Source organism: Lynx canadensis, chromosome D2 (assembly GCF_007474595.2).
Source record: "Lynx canadensis isolate LIC74 chromosome D2, mLynCan4.pri.v2, whole genome shotgun sequence".
Classification (NCBI taxonomy): domain Eukaryota; kingdom Metazoa; phylum Chordata; class Mammalia; order Carnivora; family Felidae; genus Lynx; species Lynx canadensis.
Window position 1 is genome coordinate 30,347,950 of NC_044313.2, and position 23,433 is coordinate 30,371,382.

The following is a 23,433-nucleotide window of genomic DNA, read 5'->3' on the forward strand; positions in this document are numbered from 1 at the left end:
GTGTGCCAGAAGCCTTCTGCAGAATGTCAGGTTTGACAGAAATGGGAGAAGGCAAGAGGCTCGGGTGGGCATGTCCAGGGAGGGCAAGAAGGGGAGGGGAGCTACCACATACCCATCCCGAGAGAGGCATTTTTGTAGTATACTCAGGCAGAGAGATAGAGGACCAGCAGTCTACTCAGTGTGGCTCAATAAAGCCAACAGATCCACTGAACCCAGGCACAACTTTATAGGGATGAAGATACGAGGAGAGCTGTTCCCCAGTTTTTTTGTGGGAATGACAAAAGTGACAAATAGCAGTGATGTAGGTCATAGACTGAGCTTTAATGTCTCCCTCTCACACAACACGGTAGTACTTTCAGCGGGGACTAGCACACGGCTCCCAAGGCTGGCTTTCTAGAGGGCCGAAGCAGGCATGCCCTTGGCTGCTGTGCAGCTGGAGCAGCCCCAGGCGCCCGGCCCAGTACAAACTCTGGAGCTCAAACACCTACATCTGCTGCAGCTCACCAGCTCCAGAGTTCTGGAATTGACAGTGTGGATTCGGTGAGTACCAAGTACTTCAAACACCGTTCCCTCCGCCACCCCTTGGCTCTGTGAGGCCCGAAAGAACACCCTACCTCTTCAGGGCCGGAATGGCCCATCATGGCAGGTTTGAATCCTCTCTTTTGTATCTGCTTCAGACATCTTAGACACATGAGCCATGGTAACAGTGGGGCTTGCCACGCCCAGAGGACTCTTGGAAGTCATATCCAAATTGCCACAAGTCAGCTTCCTAGCTGATGGCTCCTTTCTATGCCCAACACAGTATGGCAATTCCAAATGACTGCAATTAGAAGCAAAGACGGACAGGAGTCCACCTTCTTTCTAGACCCAGTCAGTGCTCGCCTCAATGGCTTTATCTCGTTCTTTCATGAACACGCACTTCTGCATGTACACAGAACTCTAGAAGGATCCTCCCATCCGAAGACTATGGAATTAATTTCTGAATTCATGGAACTATCCATTTCCTTAAGTGATGTTCAAACTGCAGACTGGTCTCTGCCTTCCCAGACATCTTCCCGTTGCTTGGCTTCCAGTCGCTTTCTCTCTGTAAGTAAGGACAGTATGAAAAGTGGAAGTATGCTCCATATAACCAGTGACTTTCCTTTAATCCAAATTATAAGCAAACTTCAGTCATGAGACAGGAGAATTTCCTGGTCTTCTCTTACCTGACTCCAAGAGTTAATATCTTTAACTTTCCAAGTGCGTTATAAGTGGAAGCAATGTTATTAGTACTATATAATAAAAAAAGAAAGATCTGGGACTAACAGAAATAAAAAGTATGTGGAGTAAGTCAGAACCTAGCAGGACCAGACTCCAGTCTTGCTAATAATGTATTTATTTTCATTCTATTTCTCAACTGTGTTAGTGCTTCAATATAATTGCCTGTTCTTCCCACTTCACTGATCTTTAAAAATATTTCAATAGGGATGAAGAATAGGTTTGAATATTCTTCTTCTGTCTTCTTGCTCAAATAGAAATGGTGGCCACTGGGCTCTAGCTGGATCTCCCTACTACAGTCTTACAGAAAAAAAATTTTCAGAGGCAAATCAAATTTCAGTATTTTTAGAGCATTTTCAAGAGCCTACCTTCCACAACACACAATTCCAACATGGGAAAACACCCACATATAATGGAGGGAAATAAAGAATTATTTCTAAAAACAAAACAAAACAAAAAAATCAGAAATCTGGGCAATCCATCTTCAATTTTTAACAGAGAAGCTGGGTTTCCATTTAATACTTTGACCAAGACCTGAGATAATACAGACCACACATGATTTGGTGACCCGAGCACTTCATTAGGTGCCACAATACCAGTTCTAATTTCATGGCTAGTCATTTACCATAAAATATAGATGATAAGCCTAAGTGCTTCCTCTCAAGGGCTATTATTTCAAATAAAGTCTGTAAAAGATTTTGCAAGTCATGAACCAGGGGAATTACTACAGAAATCAAGGTGAGTTTAGAGTTAACACTTGCTATTTTGACATACCTTTCCAAATCAGCAGAATCCCTTACAAAATTCCTTTACTGAATATATTTGACTGTACTTTAAGGGCAAAGAACTTGGTCAGGAAGCTGACTGGCATTTGGAAATGTGAGATAGAGAAATTCACTGCTATTTGGGCACCACCTTGTGGCATTATCTGAATATAACAGTAAAGTTATAACAGACAAAAAAAAAAAAAGAGGGTCAGCAAATTCCAAACTGAAGGCTAATTAATTCAGTGCCTTGTGACTTGGCTTTAAGACAGGCTTCAATTGGGATTGGGATTCTCCAGGGAGACCTCACTAAGGATAATTGGCTTGTCTAAAGGATTCCAGGGTTTCTTAGGAAAGCACTGTGGTTCTGATTCTCATAAACAGGGTAAAGTTATTAGAAGGGGATCTAAAGGCAAAAGCAATGTTGGACGAAAGCAATCAAAAATTGGTTCTGGATTCCTAGAAAACTGAAGAAACCAGAAAAGTGAACTACTAGAACTCAAATTTTTCAATAAGCTCAGAAATTTAAATCAGAGTGACTATCTGGGAAGTTTAACAAAAGAAATCCAGGTGTAGTAGAAAAATAAACCACTCACCACAATTCGCAACTCTAAACTCAAAGCACTTTGGAAAAGTTGGTTTTTTTTAAACTTGTTTTTTTTTTTAAAGTTTAGGGCCAAAATTCATTTGGTAGTAAATATAACCTGAAAAGATAAAAGGCTGCTTATGGTCTTACATATGCCATTTAATGGAACAATCATACACTTGGTGGCAGAAATACTATCAGTGTGTCTGATTTTGGTGTTATGAAATATATATTAAGATAACGATATTATCTTTCTAAAATTGAATACAGTTCAGAATACTGAAACATTTCCCACCCTAATGTTTTATAATAAAAGATTATGGATCTCTACTGCCAAATACATGTAAAATAATATATGAGAAAACTCTGGTGGTTAACCAGTGAAGGCTGGGAGACAGACTGAGAAGCACAAAGAAATAGTAACAATGTGAGGCATACATTTAGTAATTCAGAACCTGAATAGAGAAATACTTTTTAAAGAGGAAATGGAAGCTTGGAGGGGTTAAGTGACTTGGCTAAGGTTACATAATCAGTGAAAAACTAAAGCTGGAACTCAGGCCTTTAATTCTTAAACCAGCATACTTTCTACTGTCCTGACATATGAATATATCTACAAAGAAAAGGGGAAAATGAAAAACAAAAAGAGAAAGGAGGGGTGCCTGGGTGGCTCCGTTGGTTAAGCATCCAACTCTAGATTTCAGCTCAGATCATGATTTCATGGTCGTGAGATGGAGCCCCACATCAGGTTTCACACTGGGTGTGGAGCTTGCTTGAGATTCTCTCTCTCCCCGCCTCTCTCCGCCCCTCCCGTGCTTGCTCTCAAAAAAAAAAAAAAAAAAAAAGAGAGAGAGAGAGAGAGAGAGAGAGAGAGAGAAAGGAAAGCAGATAATATCTGACAGACTGCCTGCAAGGACCTCCTATATTAACCTGACAGACTGCATGAGAAGAGCTCCCATTACCTTTGCCTTTAACAATTAGAAAACAGTAAACTAAGTAAAGAGAAAGCCCAACAGCAGCCATAAGGGCAAGGAACTGAAGGCAGAATAGAAGAATTTGTATGAAATGATTAACTTAAAGTGTGCATGTAAGCTGTCCCTAAAGACCTTCATTTCCCAGTATAATAAATAAATTGCATAAATGATTTTATTAAATTAGTTGACTGAATCACCACTTACCACTCAGGGAATGGAAAGGGATAAAGATTAAAAAAGAGCCAATACAGTGTCATCTCAAAAGAAAACAAAGAAAAGGAATGTAAATTAAAATGTTCAAAATCTACTTCCACGCCTAAGAAAATAGTGGAGAAAAATCATCACAAAACTCCCTACAGAGGAATAATCAACACGCAGACTTGAAGCACAAGTCTGGTCAAACTAATCTAATTGCCTTCTTTTATGGATTGACAGACCTGATAGATTAAGGTGAAATAATATAAGTAACCTCTTAATTTTAGCAAGGTTTTAGATTTTAGGCTTACCAACTATTTATATAATCATTAATATACCAGGAAAGATAGTCTGGACCACATAAGTGTTTAATGGGAGCATTTAACTCTGGAGAGTAGAATGTTCATCAATGTATTAAGTGTCAACACAAAGAACTATGTGTTCTTTATTTAGCAATAGTTGGTAAACTGGTCAGTTAATCCTAGGGTTAATTAACATTTTCATCTGATACTGGCCTGTGATATAAGAATATTAAACAGCAAGTGACAGCAAAAATACGGGTAAATACTGCATCTCAGAGAAAAAGATCACATTAAGATGAAAAGAGAAATGTGATTGGAAATGAAGGGAATTTCACATTAGGAAAGAAAAGACACCAAGAAAATGCCACACGACCTAGATTATGAGTCAGCAATGCAGCAGAGCCATTGAAGGCAGAATAATGGAGTGCCTAAAAAGAATTTCAAAAGGTAGCAGTTGTAATTAAATTTTTTTATTACAGTTGACTAAGTATTCTATAGGGATGATTTTACTTTTAAGTTCTCAGTGATTTTAATTAAGCAAACTAGGGGATCAAATGATTGTTTACTTACTCTGCCTTTCAGGCCTGTGACCCAAAAGATGCCTTTTAGAACCAGTCAATTAAGCACCTACCCCCAAGAGTAAATGGAAATAAGAAACAGAATTATAGCAAGCTTTGAAAATGAGAGAGTAGCTTATTCTGAGATGTAATGATATCTTCTATCTCCAGTTTTAGGTGGGAATCAAGTGTTTTGATAAGTGAAACATGGGGAAATTTTACATATACTCCTGAATCTGGTCTTTAAAATGTAGTTTTATTATTTCATGTGAATCACTGGTTTAAAACATGATTAAGTCAAATACAAAGGATGGAGGATGATCTATGCTTTGATTTCCCACTCTTAGTGCAGCTCTGATCTGTTATGCACTCTGTCAGACTGACAAACCTCTTCTCCATGTTCTAAGACTATGAACTTTTAAAAAGCTCTTATCCTCCAGATATACACATGATTTGCTTAAAATGATTTGGGCACTTCTTTTTTCTTGATTCTTTCCAGAGTAGCTTTGTTTTCTGAATCTAATTTTTAATTAAGGACTAAGACACAGACTTCTCATTAGAAGGGTAAGAAGACCAAAGTAGGGTGAGGAAACTTAGCAGGAAGTATTTAAACCTCAAAATCACAAATCTCAAATTCATTAATTACAAGGTTTTCATAGGAAGTGTTCAACTCTGGGCTTTATAAAGAAAAACATAAAGGATTTGAAAGAGTTCAGAGTAGAATCATGAATGAAATAAGATTTATGAAGAAAAAGTGACCAATGTGTCACTCATGTATCCAGTCAATGCACATTGAGTATTTTTTTATGAACCAGACACTATGCCAGACAGGAGAACTCTTCAAGTGGGTGGGTAGAGGAATCCTAGCTATTCTATAGTACTGCTTATGAGAGTACCTATATCAGGATGGTACACAGATTTCAATTTCCATGCTAAATTCTGATCAATTGGCAATGGTCAAGTCAAAAGTCACAAAAAAGAGTGCCGTAACTGATTAGCACTGTTTGTCATGGATAATGGATGGGGAGCAACAGTACAAATTACATAGGTGTCATTACTGTCTCATTATAATGAATATTAATTTTCTAAGAGTCACATAAATAATAGTACCCTGAATTTGTAAAGCACCTTTCTAAACATTTTTACACGTTACCTTAGGTTATGCTCAAAAAATTCTCCAGGGTAAATTAGGCATTAGTTTTGCTTTGTTGGAAACTGGCGCACAGAAAGGTGTAAGAGACATGCCCATGGCAACACAGCTAATGTTAATGGCAAAAACCCTATTACAGCCCAAATTCCCTTATTCCTAAATAATCTGCCTTTGATCTTTAAAAATTAGAACAGAATGGTGTCCACATATATTCCCTATTTCTAACAAGGAAAAGAGAAGAGGAAACTGGCTTAAACTGTTGTACAGATATAAGTTAGACCTAAGGAAGAATTTTTTGACATTGAAAGCTGCTAACTATTGGAACAAATAACTAAGAAACGAGTGCTGACGAAAATGTGGAGAAACAGGAACCCTCGGGCACTGCTGGTGGGAATGCAAGCTGGTGCAGTCACTAAGCAAAACAGTGTGGAGGTTTCTCAAAACATAAAAAACAGAACTACCATATGATCCAGTAATCGCATAACTGGGTATTTATCCAAAGAACACAAAAATACTAATTTGAAAGGACAAATGTGCCCCATGTTTATCATAGCATTATTTACAATAGCCAAATTATGGAAGCAGCCCAAATGCCCACTGATAGATGAACAGATAAAGAAGAGGTGATACACACACACACACACACACACACACACACACACACACACACTGGAATATTATACAGACATTAAAAAAGAATGAAATCTTGCCATTTGCCATTTGCAACAACATGGATAGAGCTAGGGAGTGTAATGCTAAGCAATATGATTATGAAATGCTAAGCATAAAAAAATATGATTTTTCACTCATGTGGAATTTAAGAAACAAATGAACAAAGGAAAAAACCAAGACAAACCAAAAAACTCCTAACTATAGAGAACTATAGAGAACAAACTGATGGTTACTGGAGGGGAGGTGGGTGGGAGGGATGTAAAATAGGTGATGCAGGTTAAGAGTACACATATCTTGATGAGCACTGAGTAATGTATAGAATTGTTGAATGACTATATTGTACACCTGAAACTAATTTAACACTGTATATTAACTATATGGGAATTTTTTAAAGGTCTTCCAAATTGAAGTGAGAAGAGAAACAACTGCTGAAAAAATTATTTTCTTCTTTACTCAAGGTAGATATCCTCACTAGACTAAGCCTTAAGTAGAGGAACAAAATTTTGCCGTCTTTCTAATTCTCCCAAGTAGGAGCATAATGCATAATTTATACAGGGCAGGTGCTTAGTGAATGTCAAATGTTGTTTTTGGAGTGTTACAGAAAAGTTAAAATAAAAAAAGTAATGACAAAAAATGTGCACTGAGATCTGTGCTAGACTCATAATATTACTACTATTACTAAAAACAGCAGCAGCTAACATATATCACATACTTATTACAGACCTATAGAAACAGGACAGAGTGCATTTCTATAGGTTCTGAAGATGACTAAGCATCTTCTGTGGATTATCTCACTTCATGTCCATTTTATGGATGAGGAAACAGAGGCCTCCAGAGAATAAGTAATCTGCTCAAGGTCACACAGCCAGTAAATTGTAGAGCTTATGGGTAGACGTAGGCAGTCTGATTCCAGAATCTATTATGTTATCCACCAAGCTGTACTGATCCCTCCCCCCTCCAGTGGAAAAAGGTCTGGAGCAAAAATATCTGTTCTGTTGAATACCTAAACAGTACTTTTCATTTCCAGAGAGAAAAAGTCTTTAAGTGAGAAGTCTTGGGCTCCATGCAGGCAGGTACAAGAATATCTGCTTAATGCATAAAGAAGTCAGAAAGAGATATATCAGGAATTTTCCATATGCGTTTTCTCAGATATGAAGAATGGGAGAGCTCTGAAGCATAATAAAGGAAGAATCTTCTATAATCTGTACAGCCTCAGCACCAATGGATGAGAGGAACTTATCACAGTGAGTCTCTATTCACAAATCAAGGCCTTCTTTCAAAAAGTTAAGTAACAGGGTACTCAGCCAATAGTCTCATTTTTAACTGCATCACTGAAATGTCCTCTGTATAAGGGGACATTTAAAACAAACACTTCAAATGAAGCTACATGCTAATGTGCTTACAGAAAAACAGAGGGGAATACTCAAGATGACATCTGTGCAAGACCATTGCTGCAGTACCTGTGGAAATACAGGTAATATTACATGCGTAGGGTAGGGAAACATAATACACTGCAAAAAGAGCCACATCTTCCCTTATAGATACCACTGTTATTACCCTCTTGCGATTTTCTGAGATAATTGTGGTTATCACAGAGAAAACACTTTCCTCAGAGATAACCATTAATAAAGGGTTAAGGACATTGCACATTCTGCTTTACTCTAGTTCTGTTATTGCCGTGTATAAAAACTATCTATAGTCCGTAAAAGGCCCTTGAGTGAACATGCATTGGAAAAATCAAAACTGCCTCATTATAATCATTACGGTTTCAAAAAATTAGTTGGGTTCAACTCTGAAACTCTAGCACCTGCCATGACACACTCTGTCACTGGTTATCTGGCCAGTGCAGCTGAGAGTCCGCAAGCCGCCTGCTATCACCAAAGCAGAGTGGACAGGAAGTATTAATGGCCTTGTTAGACCGGCAATAAACAAGGAGTTTGAAACTTCAATTCGTTTAATGGAAAAATGAAGTTACTTTTTGGTAAGTGGAATTTTCAGAATAAATTGCCTTCACAGATCCCACAGATCGTGGGCTAAGGCAATGAGACTGTTTAAAGCCTGGAAGGTTGATAAAAAGTACTTAAGTGTAAAGCCAGAATCCCAGGCCTTTACATTTAAGTCAACAGCCTGTAAGGAGGGAAGAGAGAAATTTTAACCTCAACTCCAAACTACAGGGAAAGAAAAACCCTGCTGTGGATCAGTGGAAATATTTTCTAAGAACTCGTAGGTACTGCAAAATAATCAGAAGATAGGTTAATCCATATGTACTCTAAGGGAGCCACTCAGAGCTGCCTTTAAAGGAAAAAATACCTCCTACAGTTATCATCATCCGTGTCAGTCGATGGCTTTTCCTTAATTTGTCTTCTACCTACAATCTAAACCATTAGATAATATCATGGCAATCAAGGTCCAATAAAACCACAGCAAATGTTTTCTGTCTGAAAGACTACTATGTCTTTACAGGAAAAGTTTGCTCAGAGTTTGGAGCAACAACTAGAGCGAAAGCCATGGATGATGAGCTGAGAAGACCGAACCTATCTCTTAGAAAACCACAGTAGAAACATGGATTAGGATGCCTGGTGTATGGAACAGGAAGAGAAATCCTGAAATGTCTCCACCCTAAATATAAGGCATGAAAACAATTTTAATACACTTGGGAGGCTTCCAGGAAATGGAAATGACAAAAGGGAAAGGGCTCCGTTCCTTTTTTTTTTTTTTTTTTTTTTTTTTTTACCACATGTCTTATAGTGAGCTCTAGAGAACTAGAGAAGAACACCATCACTTCAACTCACCTCGGGCCTCCTGCAGTTTCTTGAGCTCTGCTTCCCTTTCTGTTTTGCTCTGTTTACTTCGAACCCCAAGGGCACTGATGACTAACCTTCTGGCTAGGGCTGCTGAAGTCTCAGGACGCTCCTTTGCTGGCTGGAGGAACTCTGAATGGGAGAAACAGAGGGGGCGGAGGAAGTAAGGAAGAGAAGGCACTCTAGTGCCAAGTGATTTAACTCCATAATTAACATATAAAATAGACTAACAAGGGCTGCATCAGCAGTAATTAATATGGGCCAATAGATGATCATCAGAGGAAACTAAAATGGCAAAGCACAAACAATCCTGGCTTCATTATCTGTATTAATACAATTTCTACAGTGACTCAAACAGCTCAACAGTGAGGTAAACCAGATAAGGATGTGAACAACAACAAAAAAACGGTTCCTGCGTTGCTTGGCCAGATCTCCCACTCTCTCCAACTGGCTACTCAAATGCCATATTTCCAACATAACCTTTTCTATTTTCTCTTTAAGAACATACTACCTTAAACACTAAAAAATAAAAGTGATAGGTCTTTATAATTCTAGATGAGGAGTAAGTGCTGGAGAAAATAATAATACACTACCAACAAGAAAAGCCCCTGAGATTATAGGCTCACCGGCATAAGCTCTAGCTTTGGCCTTGGCTGCTCTTGTGGCCTGTGACAATGGCCTGATTTTCACCATGGTATGTTTACTACCCAGAGCATCACGAGCTGCAAAGAAGAATACATGTAAGGAAGTAGACGACATGAAGAAGAGTGATACAAAGGAAAAAGGAAAATTGAAGGCTAGTTCTCAGAAAGTTATTTCCTAGATGTCTAGATGTTATGCCTTTTTTTTTTTCCCCCCACGGCAAGCTTTAGAAAATCCATTAACAAGTCGGCAAGTGATTATTTTAGATCAGGGATCAGCAAACTATGGTTTTGCCACCAAATCCATCCAACCACCTATTTTTGTAACATTTTACTGAAACAGAGCCATTCCTATTCATTTGAATACTGTTTAGGGATGCTTTCTTATTACAACAGAATTAAGTAGTGACAGAGACCTTACACCCTAAATATTTAGTATGTGGTCCTTTAGAGAGTAAGTCTGCAGATCCCTATTCTAAGTGGTTCGGACAGGATCCAACATCTCTCATTTCTCTGAATGCTTCTGCATCACATCAATCATGAAGCTAATGATGTAATTCAAAAGGCCCCCTCATATATTCAGAAAGTAGGTATTATGTAGTGAGAGTTATTACTTCCAGGGAGAGATTTCTCACTGGAAAGGTTAAAGGGCTATTTCAAATTCATTTGTCTGAGGGAAAAACATCACAAAAATTTTAAGATTCAGTCACACTGGTTTCTTAAATTTCTACTTACAGTCTGCTTATGTACTATCCGAACTGACCATTATACAGCATGTAACCTTGGAAGGAGCTGGCTCTCATTCCAAACACCACTGGATTAAGGTGAAAAGGAAGAGAGGGAGCACATGGGTACCAAAGCACTATGCCTCAAAAACCTGTTTCTGCCATTCACCTATAACCGGCTGAATAAAATGCCAGTTGGCTACAATACAAGGGAAATAAGAACAAGTAGCAGGAGAAAAGGGACAATGAGAAAAGACTACCACAATCCACTGGGCGAATACCTGTAATTGGACTGGAGAATACTCCTAGGGCGTGTGTATCATCCACCCATTTAATATCAAATCCTTTCTTTCTGCAACAAAAGAACACAATTTTATTTCTTAAAATAAAATTTACTTTTATGAAACAGCTTTCAAATAGAGTCTCATAAAGCATTTCATGATGAGATAAACACTCAACGAGCACAGGTGGAATGGGGATAATGACACAAAAAACAGCTTGGAGGACAGAAGAAGCCACTGAATTTTAAAAGCAATAATACCATCATAAAGAACTACCTGGGAGTATTTTATGTTCCCAGCCATTTTATAGACATCAACTAATTAATCCTCACATGTCCCTTGGGGAGGTAAAGTATTTATCGCACTATTTACAAGAGATGTTCTTGTGGGCACAGAACAAGAAGAGGTGAAAAGAGAAAGTAGAGGAGGGGTAGAAGAATACTGGAAGAGGAGGGAGGCAGGGAAGGTCACCTGGATTTAATGCAAATGTAGACTGACGGAGAGACAGAGAGGGAGAGGGAAACAGGTCATTCAAAGCAAGAAACAAACAAAAAACCCCAAAGACAAAAAAAAGTAAGTAATAGAGAAAAAAAGACAACTCTAATCAGAGAGGCTGACTAATCTTTCTAGTTGTAAAAGAAAGTACGAAGGGGAAAAAAGGAAAAAATTGTGGCAAAGTCAGAAAAATTCAGGATAAAAGAAATCAAGCTCAGAGAAACGTCAGACAGGATTAGACACAATCAAAAGAAAGACCACGAAGTACTAAAAAACACCTTTATTTTGGAGCAGAGCTATTAGTGCGCATAATGACTATCAAAATGATGACATTATTTTTCTCAGCTAGGAACTTAAAACGGCTCATAGGTTCAACGGTTCTACAGAAAGGGTACAGGGTTAAGGGTCAGATGCATAAGGACTCAGTGTTCTGCCATGTTGAGACCTTGGGCAGATTTAACTTCTCTTGAAGCTAGGTCTGCTCATCTGTAGAATGGGCATAGTAACTTCCAGTTATTGTAAAAATGGAAATGAGATCATCTATGACAAGACAAAGAGCACGGTGTTGAGCACTTACGGGCATTTAATAAATGAATGTTGCTCATTATTTTTTATGACTAATAGCAATATTCATCAGGAATATTATTAATATTGATAAAGATAGTGACTAAAATACAAAGTTGATTCAGGTATTTGACTCTCAAGACGTTATTATAGGCTTTTGTACCATGACCTTGACTTTATTTTTATAAAGCACTATAAAGAAAGGAAAAAGACAACAGCTAAAATATCTTCCTTCAGATGAGAAAAAAAATTCCTTTGAGGAAAAAAGGAATGAAGGAGGCTTCAAGGTTAGTTAGAGAATTTCCCGAATGTAAGGGTAAGTTTGACCATGGCATAAAATGACCACAGGGGTTGGAGACTAAAAAAGTTCAATAGCAGAAGAGTCTATATAATAATAGTTTACAAAAAGGTTAGAAAAAGACCTTAGATGGGTTCTGGAGAGCCTTTTAGACTGGAATTTTATAATCCTTTAAAATGCTTCTCCTCTTTTGGGACTGTTTTTAGGTTTGAGAGAAAAATGGACTTGCAGGTAAGATTAGGAAGAAATATAGCAAAGGGAAATTAATAATTCATAAGAATTAACTAGCCTTCAGGAAATTCTAGACCTCAACAAAACTAATCCTTGGTTTTAAAAATCATCATTACTAATAACAATCTAAGGTAGTTCTAATTTGGGATTTAATCTCACTGACTGCTTTCTAAAATCTATTAGGCACTTTATGTGCAACAGGCCCTGATACAGGGTCTTAATATAATGTTAATGAATTAGACTGAGCAAACCTATAAATTTAGCGTACGGTGTACAGGAAGATTAAATGTCCTCCATGATCCAGTCACCCCCTTATTTCTTTTAGTTATAGAACTGATACCCGCCCCCCATTCAAATTTAGGTGAGGTACATGGCTGCTAGCTAGTTCTATCTGTTCTAGAACTTTGTAAAAAAAATAGGGTTCTTGTTTTTGTACATAGAATTTCACTGAATACAATCATATTCATTTGTATTGTCTGTGGCTGCTTTTGTGCAATGATGGCAGAGTTGCCTAAAATATTTCCTATCTGACCCTTTAAGAAAAAGTGGGGAGCTAAACCCTAACTGATACAGAATCTTAAAAATTCAAGATACATATGAATTGAGTATTTTTTCAGAGAGAAAGAGAGAGAGAGCATGAGTACGCACGAGTAGGAGAGGGGCAGAGGGAGGAGAGAGAATCTTAAGCAGGCTCCATAACCAGTGCGGTACCGGACATGGGACTCGATCTCACAACTACAAGATTATGACCTGAGCCGAGATCAAGAGTCGGACACTTAATGGACTGAGCCACCCAGGCGCCCCAAATTTTAAATTTAAATTAATTTTAAATTAAATTAAAAATGAACTCAGTCCGTTGTCCGATGCTACAAATTTAAAAATTGTAGCATCGGACAACGGACTGAGTTCATTTTTAATTCTCAGGATTAGAATGTTAAAGTATAATCCTTGTTGGTATTGACTTCTTCAAGATCCTAAAGATCTTTTTCTTAATAACTTTCTTTCTGGATTGTTTCTTTACCCCTGAAACTTATTTTCTTCTTATAAGCTAAAGATACAGAGGTACACTTCTGATTCTTTTACCTTGTCCTATATATGTATAAACTATATACATAACAAGAGTTAGTGCAACTGTTTTCAAACCCACTTATATCAGTTTTTATTTATATTTTCACTACATAATTTAATAAAATTTAAACAACGAAATATGAGTGTCAAAAAGAAGAATTGTTGTGTCTATAAAAACTTAACTGAATGCTTTGGAAGACTAGAGAATGGTGAAGTCACTAAAAAAATCAAAGAACAATGACCAATTATGCTTGGGCAAACAGCTATAAAAGACAAACATTTTAACCTATAAGGAATATGCACTCAGATAACTCTAAAGGTACATTAAAGTTCTTGTTCTACTTCAGTTGATATGTTATGAGATAACATTTAGGAACTCTTTTATCAATAGACCAATAACTTAAAAGAAATAAAAGGCTTTGGCACCACATCAAAGACTGGCAAGTGTTTATATGTGTTGTTAAAATAAACTAGTTGAGACATATAACAATCATTTCTTACCATTCTCCACTTGACTATTTCTATCTCAGTGGTCAGAATAACCTCAAATCAATAATTTAATTTATAGTGCTGCTGAATTGTTAGGGCCCTTGGTGCTTAGAAGAAGAAAATGCATATCCTTTCAGGAGAAATCCTCTTCTTCTACTGTAGACTCCAATTCCCATAAATAAAATTCCAAGGAAAAGAGTTGGCTCACAGTAAGAAAAGTAACTAAGCCTCCAAAAAAGCCAAGGCACTACAAGTAAGAATTTGCAGAAGCAGAACTAAAAAGACGTCAGGTAAAGGAATTACCAGACACAGACCACAGAAGGTTTATGTTTAATATACTTGAAGAAATTTTTTTAAATCTTGAAAATATTTTAGAATAAAAGAAACTAGGGGCGCCTGGGTGGCGCAGTCGGTTAAGCGTCCGACTTCAGCCAGGTCACGATCTCGCGGTCCGTGAGTTCGAGCCCCGCGTCAGGCTCCGGGCTGATGGCTCGGAGCCTGGAGCCTGTTTCCGATTCTGTGTCTCCCTCTCACTCTGCCCCTCCCCCGTTCATGCTCTGTCTCTCTCTGTCCCAAAAATAAACACTGAAAAAAAAAATTTAAAAAAAAAAAAAAGAAACTAAAAAATGACCATGCAGATTTTAAAGAGAAATGGATAATTTTGAAAAAAAGAAAAACATAAAATGAAATTTAAACATTCAATGGACAGAATTAACAGAAAATTAAACACAGCTAAAGAAAAAATTAGTGAACTGGAAATAAGAGCTAAAGAAACTACTTAGAATATAACAGAGACAAACATGGAAAACATAAAGGAGGTAACATGAGGATTAAATGAGAAGGTCGAATATATATTTTCTTGGCATCTTAGAGAAAGTAAAAGAGAGACTGGCACAGAGGCCATTATCTCTATCTGAAGAGATAATGTGGGTGTTCTCCAAAACCAATGAAAAATACTTACTGATTTAAGAAGCTCAAATAATCTCAAGAATTAAAAACAAAAGAAACAAAAGAACAAAAAAACCAACCCAACCAAACAAAAAAGCAAAGCCCCATCACACTACAACGCACAATACCAAAGACAAAGAGAAATCCCTAAGAGCATCCAAAGAGAAAAGACAGATTACATTCAGAAGCAACAGTTGTGAACTTTTAGCTGGCTTCTTATTCTCCACAGAGAAAGACGGGAAACAGTAGAATAAATCTACATGTTCCTGAGAGAAAAATGACTGTCAACCTAGATTTCTACACCTAGCAAAAATGTCTGAAAAATGAAGTTGAAACAATGCCATTAAAAGACAACAAAAAATCCAACTGAGTTTGTTAACAGCAATTTGTTACTAAATTAAATACTAAGGAAATATGTTCCATGCAGGAAGAAAAATATTTCAGATGGAAGGTATACAAGATGCAAGACGTATAGATAAAGAACACAGAACGTGGATAAATCTGAATGCTAAATATATAAAATAATAACATCAAATGGAGTTTAAAAATAAAATTAAGAGAAAAGTCACAATAGCATATTAGTTGGGAGTGGCGAAAAGGGAGGAAATAGAATTGGGAAATGGAGTTAAAAGCTCTTATCATGTTTGGAAAGAGTGTAAAAATATTAACTTTAGCCACTGATAAGTTAAGCATGCATTTTGTAATTTCTAAAGTAACCACCAAAGAATAGAAACAAAGTATCATTTCCAAACACAACAGAATGAGAAAAAAATACCTCATCAATCCAAAAGAAGGCAAGAAAGAAGAAAAAAAGATGAAACAAGTAAACACAAAGATGGCAGGCATACATCCAAATATATCAATAGTTATAATAAATATAAATGGACTAAATGCACCATGAAGACATTCAGAAGTCATCACTGAGGACATTCTTAAATGCTAACATGGGGTCTAGAACGACTTTGGCATTTTTAAAGAACTCAGAAGACTGGCTTGATACAGAAGATTTCTAGCCAACTTGGTAAAGACAATAAACAAAACTGATGCTAAAGTAAACAACAAGTAATGCAAACTAAAGAGATGATTTTTCAGAAGACATTTTAAGAAAACTTCATCCCACCTTCCCAAACATGCCCAACCATTTGCATGTACTTACTGATAACTGCAGAAAACCCGCAGGAGGTCTTCAGTACGAAATTCTTGGGGGAAGTCATAAATTTCTATGACATGTGGAAATTCACAATCACTGAGGTCAATATCAGAAACTTCATGGTTGTAATAATCAAATCTAGGTTCCTGGATGCTTTCTCTATTCTTCATAGTCCCTGATAACTAGGGAAGAAGCAGCATATAAGTAGCTGTTACATCAAGCTAGAACATTATAAAATATACTATCATATATAAATACTCCTCCTTGTCTCCATATTCCAATTCTTTAACCTTTAGCACTGTCTCTGCACTAATGCTGTTCACGAATACAATAATGGCCAGGGGTCTATCATCCAGTTTATATTAACGTGTGGAATATTTTAAAAGACGCTGAAATTCCAACAAAGATAGGCAATACATGAAGCTTCACTTGCATCTATCAACCAGAGTGTGAGAAAATGTAGAATGATTAATGTGGTGAGTTACAAATGGTACATCTTGGAAAACGAATTTCAGAAAATAGCTGAAGAGATGAATTAATAACATTTGTTTTATCTGGGCTTATTGATCAGGCTCATCTCATAGTTTCTTTTATGAAAGTGAACAAAACAGAAATTTAAAAAAATTAAAACATTTTGTTAGTCCACCTTTTGCTGAATGTAGCCTACAAAGGAAATTTGTTAAGACAAATGTTAAGTGGTAGAATTATAGGGTCTCTAGCACGATGGCTACCTACAGGAATTCCCACATAGCAGATTAATACAAAAATTTAACAGTAATGGAAAATACTTAAAATTCTACTATCCCATAAGAAAACCGAAGGCTAGGGGCGCCTGGGTGGCGCAGTCGGTTAAGCGTCCGACTTCAGCCAGGTCACGATCTCGCGGTCCGTGAGTTCGAGCCCCGCATCGGGCTCTGGGCTGATGGCTCAGAGCCTGGAGCCTGCGTCCGATTCTGTGTCTCCCTCTCTCTCTGCCCCTCCCCTGTTCATGCTCTGTCTCTCTCTGTCCCAAAAATAAATAAACGTTGAAAAAAAAAAAAAAAAAAAAGAAAGAAAACCGAAGGCTATTATCTACTGCACAGCAGAGGCAGAAGGGAAGGGGGGAAAATGTAAAGTGGCAGCAAAGCTGTAACAGTCATTTTGTCATTCACCTGTTACAAAACCTAGTTGCTAGTACTGACCACCCAAAGCCTTCAGACCTGAGGGTGTCTTCTCTCTGTTAATCAAAAGTGCAACTAGATCCCTTCAAAGCCTTTCCTTCATTTATACTGTGCCTCACTGCCCATCAAATGAGGAAATGAGAACTTGCAATGCCAAGGACACCTCTCCTTTCCTTGCAGAAATGAAAAAAGACTCAAGAATTTTATTTGGGAGGGAGGAGAGATGGAAGGTGACTTAGGTAAAATCAACAAAAATATTGATTGTTGTGCCTCTAGTTCCTTTTCTCCATGAAGCTTTAGTTTCATCTAAAAAAACAAAACAAAACAAAAAACAAAAAAACCAAAAAACTAGGAGTAACAGCAGCACCTATACCTCACAGATAGGTGTGTGGATCAAATGAGATGATTTGTAAGTGCTCAGCACACTAAGCATAATACTTATATGATACCTAAGTATTCAATGAATTCAACCTACTTATGCAAATTTTAACTAAGTGCTGAATCTATTACACGATAAGCACCATGTTATTTCCACTCTGTTTAGGATACAGGAAGCAAGAAGAGAATATTCCTTCCACCATAACAATGAGAAAAGATTAAGTGATCTATAAAATCATAACTATTCTTGAATTCACCAGACAGCTGAGTATGCAAGACAACCAAAAATACCCAGAAAGCCACAGAGTAACAAGTTCCTCCAAAGAAAAACAGGACACAGAAACCATTTTGCCTCTGGCACGGCATGGAAAGAAGTGGGCACCAAGAAATCAGCTGAACTTAAAAATCTTAAAAGCCTAAAGTGGGCTGGTCTATCATTTTAAAATAACTCAGAGCCCCAGACACCAGGAAGGTCTGCAAACATTTCCAAGTGCATCCTTATGCCAGTGCCACACTGTCTTGATTACTGTAGTTTTATAATAGGTCTTTGAAATCAGAAAGTTTGAGTGTTCCTATTTTGTCCTTCCTTTTCAAAATCATTTTGGCTATTCTGGGTCCCTTGGATTTCCATTTAAATTTGAAGATCAGCTTGTCAATTTCTGCCAAAAGAAAGAAAAAAAAAAAAAGGACAGTTGGGATTTGTTGAATATGTAGGTCAATTTGAGAAGTACCTCAACAATATTAAGAAAAGATGAATATGGGATACTTTCCATTTATTCAGACCTTCCAACAGTGTTTTGTAGTTTTTGGAATACATGTTTTATATACTTCTTTTGTTAAATTTATTCTTAAATAGTATTTAAATGCAATTAAAAATGGAATTTTCTTAGTTTCATTTTTGGATTTCTGGCATTGACTTTTTGAGTTACTTAGCAAAAAACAAAACCACTGCATGGCTGTGCATTTATAAACTGGGGCTATATAATGCGTTGTGAGAGGTAAATAATGCATGACTACAAAACACCTAGGAATTATAAATTCTAAGAAATGATTACAAAGAGGAAGGAAAAGAGGCAAGATGGTCTAGCAGGAACATCTGATTATGGTCCTTTGCTCTAACCTAGTCAGCAAAATTGAACTATATACTTATATCCCATTTCTCAGGTAACTATTAACTGTTTTGGCTTCTGGGACTGGTTAAATGCAAAGTGTTAGTAATAGCAAAACATACGATTCTTATTCTGTATTTTGTAATAATAGATCTAAAGCCTACAAGTTATATACTCCTGACTAGTTTTTCCTATCAGACACCGCTGTTATCAGGGATTCCTGACTTTGCCAAAGAGGAGGAAGAACTTAATTTCATTTCCCCATGGTACTGACACTGGTGAGATCTACTGGTAACACATATTTTGAGGGGGTATGGTGGTCGGTAGGAGGCCATAATGTTAACAGCACTTTCTTTCTTGAGTATCTCAGCAAAACAGGATAGGGAGACTTGACAGAGTACGAGAGAGAGGAATATGTTTCAACGAAGGGAAGGAAACGTCTAAGGGAGAACAATATGGAATGAAATGAGGATCAGAGCAAGACTGTGAAGGGAAGTGAGGGGATTAGACAAGGCGATATAGACAGCTTTAAGGAAAGGCTCTAAAATTTCATGCATGAATTATGTAGATACATCCGCAGAAGACCCACACTGTCCAACACAGTAGCTGCCAGCCACACGTAGCCACTGAGTGCTTGAAAACTGTGGCTACTCCAAATTGGATGGGTTTTATGTATAAAATATACACCAAATTTCAAAGACTTAATACAAAAAAAGTAAAATATCCCATTAATAATTTCTTATATTGATGACGTGTTGACATGATATTCCTGATTAAAAATACATTATTAATTTCAACTCTTTCTTTTTACTTTTCTGCATGTGACTACTAGAAAATTTTTAATTATAGTAAGGTTCATATTTATAGCTTACGTCATATTTCTATTATAGACAAGTAAAACATTTACTCTAAGAGTCACGTGTACTGAAGCAATACCAACTATACTGTCAATGTGAAGCCTTCATATTGTAAAACCTGCATATATTTTTTTTTCTTTTTGATGGCTATGTAAACTTTGACAGAGCAACAATAGAGAGAAGAGGTTTTGAATTTGATTCATTCTGATCTATTAGACCAACGGAAAGTTTGCAAACAGCTCAGAGCAAACAATTTTGAGTTATGAATCACAAACATTTTAGGATTTTTACCAGTGGTCTGTCTTGTTTATTTATAAAGCATAACATAAATCTGAGTTATTCCTTCATATGCATAACCAGCTTCCACAAAACCATTCAGCTAAATTAAAATTATCTTCCTCAAAGTGAGGGTTTTAAGACTCTTATTGCCTAGCAGTCCGGTCTTGAAAACAGGTCTATAAAACAGTACCTGACCGGCTATGACTTAGTTGCCCTGGTATCTATCTGTAGAGAAAAAGGGTGAGGAGAGTAGAAGGTCAATTAGGCATGGATCATTGAGCTTTTTATTTTTCGTTGTTTTTTGTTTGATCCTTGGTTCTTCAATATACAAAAACAAAAAGTTCTAAAGTCACAAGCCAACTACTTGTGACAAAAAATAAAAATATGCTACGGGGGGAGTTATTTTGGAGTAAATTCATATTTATATCTCTGTCAGATGAGCATGTCAGACAGGCTATTATCATCCTGATTACAAAGAGGGAGGACTGCATCACAGAGAGACTAAAGGATATCCCTAAGATTACAAATCAAATTACTGACAGAGTTTGAGTCATAACTCACGTCTCCTGACTGGTAGCATAATATTCCTTCCATAACATGGTGAAAAGGTCTTACAGTGAACACAATCAGAAACAGTGCTGTATTCGTGTTCAGGACAATGAATTCTGTCTGATTAAGCATCTGTGGATATAAGCTATTCTAAGAAGAAGGAAGGGAAGGGTGAAAGGGAGAAGGAAGGAGTGAGGAAGGGAGGATCAATGACAAAGCTGAAAATTCAGGGTTGATTTTTCTTTTCTTTCTCTTTAAAAAGTAGATTTATTTATTTTGAGAGAGACAGAGACAGCACAAGTGGGGGAGGGTCAGAGAGAGAGGAGAAAGAGAATCCCAAGCAGGCTCCACACTCCCAGCACAGAGACTGACATGGGGCTTGAACCCAGGAAACTGTGAGATCGTGACCTGAGCTGAAACCCAGGCGCCCCCAGGGTTGATTTTTCTAGTGGTATATTCTAGATAGCATACAGAGCATAGATTAAACTTTCCAAAACACTGCTTTCATCATGCCATTCCTTTGATCAAAACTCTTCAGTGGCTGTACTTAAAGCTCCCATAATTTGGCCCCAACCTACCTGTGGTAGGCTGGATAATGTCCTCTCAAGGACATCCGTGTCCTAATTCTCTTAACCTGTGATTATGATACATGCCAAAGGAGAATTAAGGCAGCAGAGAGAATTAAGGTTGTTAATCAGATGACTTTAAATTAGGGAGATTATCTTGGATTATCTGGGTGGACCCAGTTATAATCACAGGGGTCCTTAAAAGCAGGAAGAGCCCAGAGAAGAGACAGTGAGTCAGAGAGATGAGATATTAGAAAGACTCAACTGACCTTTGCTGGCTTTAAAAGTGGGCCAAAGAATGTGGGCAGCCTCCAGAAGTTAAAAAAGGCAAGAGAACAGGTACTCCCCTATGGCCTCTGGAAAGGAATACAACCCTGCCAACACCTTAATTAATTAGCCCAGGGAAACCCACTTTGGACTTCCAACCTCCAGAACTGTAAGATAATAGATTTGTGTTGTTTTAAGATACTAGTTTGTGCTGGGGCACCTGAGTGGCTCAGTCGGTTAAGCGACCAACTCTTGATTTTGGCTCAGGCCATGATCTCAAGTTTTGGAATTTAGTTCGTGAGTTCGAGCCCAGTGAGGAGGAGCCTTATAAGATCCTCTGTCTCCCTCTCTCTGCCCCTCCTGTACGCACACATGCACGTGCAAACTCTCTCTCAAAAATACATAAATGTTAAAAAAAAAGACACTAGTTTGTGGTAATTTATTACAGCAATAGTCAACTAATACACAATCTAATATGCTACATTCCAACCAAAGAGTAATACTCACTATGCCTAAACAGATCTTACTTCCTCCTGTCTATTGCTTTGGTCATATTATTTTGCAAGTGCTGGCTGACATCTGTTGGTCTGCATTCTCAAAATATGACACCATTCTCCAAGGACATACTCAAATATCACCTCTTCTATGATTCCTCCCCTACACATCCGAAAGCATGTATAATCTGACGCTTCCTCTACATTTCTACAGCATTTATCTCCGCTGCACTACTTCTGTAATACTTGTTACATGACACTTTATGTTACAGCTGGACCTGCCTCTTCCTCCAAACTTACCCTGACCACCTAACTGCCCCTCCAACAAACATTTAATGAATGTTTAAACATACATTAGAAAAAGAACTTCAAATTCAATATGTAATAAAATTTTAAGATGAATAAAGTGTTATCAGAAGGTAGAAGAGAACTTTGCTAACTCTTCTTCACTGCCCAAGTAATTAAAACACAGACAAGGCAGACAAAGTTGCCATCAGTATAAGTGCAAAGGCACACAAGGAGTGTAGTATTCACCAAACAGTCCTGTGTGGGTACACTGAATAATGTCAGGACTTGGGGGGAGTGTTATGGGCTTAACTAACTGGGTCTTGCCCAAATTCCTATGTTAAAGTGCTAACAACTAGATCCTTAGAATAGGACTGTATTTGGAGATAAGGCTTTTAGAGGTTAACGAAGTTAAAGTAACGTCATTAGGGTAGGCTCTAAAATAAGTGGTGTCTTTGTAAGAGGGACAGCGGTCACAGACACAGAAGGAAGACCGTGTGAAGACACAGGGACAAGTAGGCCAGCTACAAACCAAGGAGAGGCCTCAGAAGAAACTAACCCTGCTGACACCTTCATCTTTACCATTAACCCCTAGCATTGCAAGGGTTATTACTATGCTACAGTTGGTTTAGGGCACTGGAGTATGGCAGCCTTGGCCAACTACTACACAGTATAAGGCTGGAGAGAAAGGCTGGAGTTCCAGTTGCCTCATCAACATCTGGATTCTATAGTCCAACTATAAGGGACATATCATATTTATCCTGATAGTCCCCTATTGCACATATTATCATGCACAAACTTGGCATTCAATAAATATTTGTGGAACAAATAAAATGCACATGCCTCAAGTTAATTACTTTGTCCAAATGCATGATTAACAGGACTAACTCTATACAGAACCCTCACCAATAAGGATTTGATTTACACAACATATATTTTTTAAAGGATTCTGGATGGCATTCTGAAATTTGAAAAAAAAATTGACACTCTTTTCTTTCCCTTTACCAATAAATTTTAATTTCTCTGCTTACATAAATTATGCAAAAAATCCAAATAAATAAATTATAGGGGCGCCTGGGTGGCGCAGTCAGTTAAGTGACCAACTTCAGCTCAAGTCATGATCTCAGTTTGTGGGTTTGAGGGAACCCCTCATCAGGCTCTGTGCTGACAGCTGGGAGCCTGAAGCCTGCTTCAGACCCTGTGTCTCCTCTCTCTGCTCCTCTCTTGGCTCGTGCTCTGTCTCTCAAAAATGAAGAAATATTAAAAAAAAAAAAAAAAAAAAGAAATAAAAATAAATAAATGAAAATAAATTATAAAAAAAATTTCAAAACAGATCATCTCAAC

At 37.5% G+C, this 23,433-nt stretch overlaps 1 protein-coding gene across 8 annotated transcripts in view; it reads right to left on the reverse strand.

Annotated features, from left to right (window-relative positions):
• Positions 1-297: 297 nt before the first annotated feature.
• Positions 298-23,433, reverse strand: part of R3HCC1L (R3H domain and coiled-coil containing 1 like) — a 95,336-nt gene continuing 72,200 nt past the window's right edge. For all 8 annotated transcript variants that reach the window (XM_030334002.1, XM_030334001.1, XM_030333999.1 and 5 more), the window contains 5 exons: positions 16,152-16,327; positions 10,903-10,973; positions 9,882-9,977; positions 9,247-9,387; positions 298-1,084 (listed from right to left, as the gene is read on the reverse strand). In XM_030334002.1, the coding sequence (XP_030189862.1) occupies positions 1,017-1,084; positions 9,247-9,387; positions 9,882-9,977; positions 10,903-10,973; positions 16,152-16,327 (552 nt within the window). In that variant the 3' untranslated portion in view covers positions 298-1,016. The remainder of the gene's footprint in view (positions 1,085-9,246; positions 9,388-9,881; positions 9,978-10,902; positions 10,974-16,151; positions 16,328-23,433) is intronic.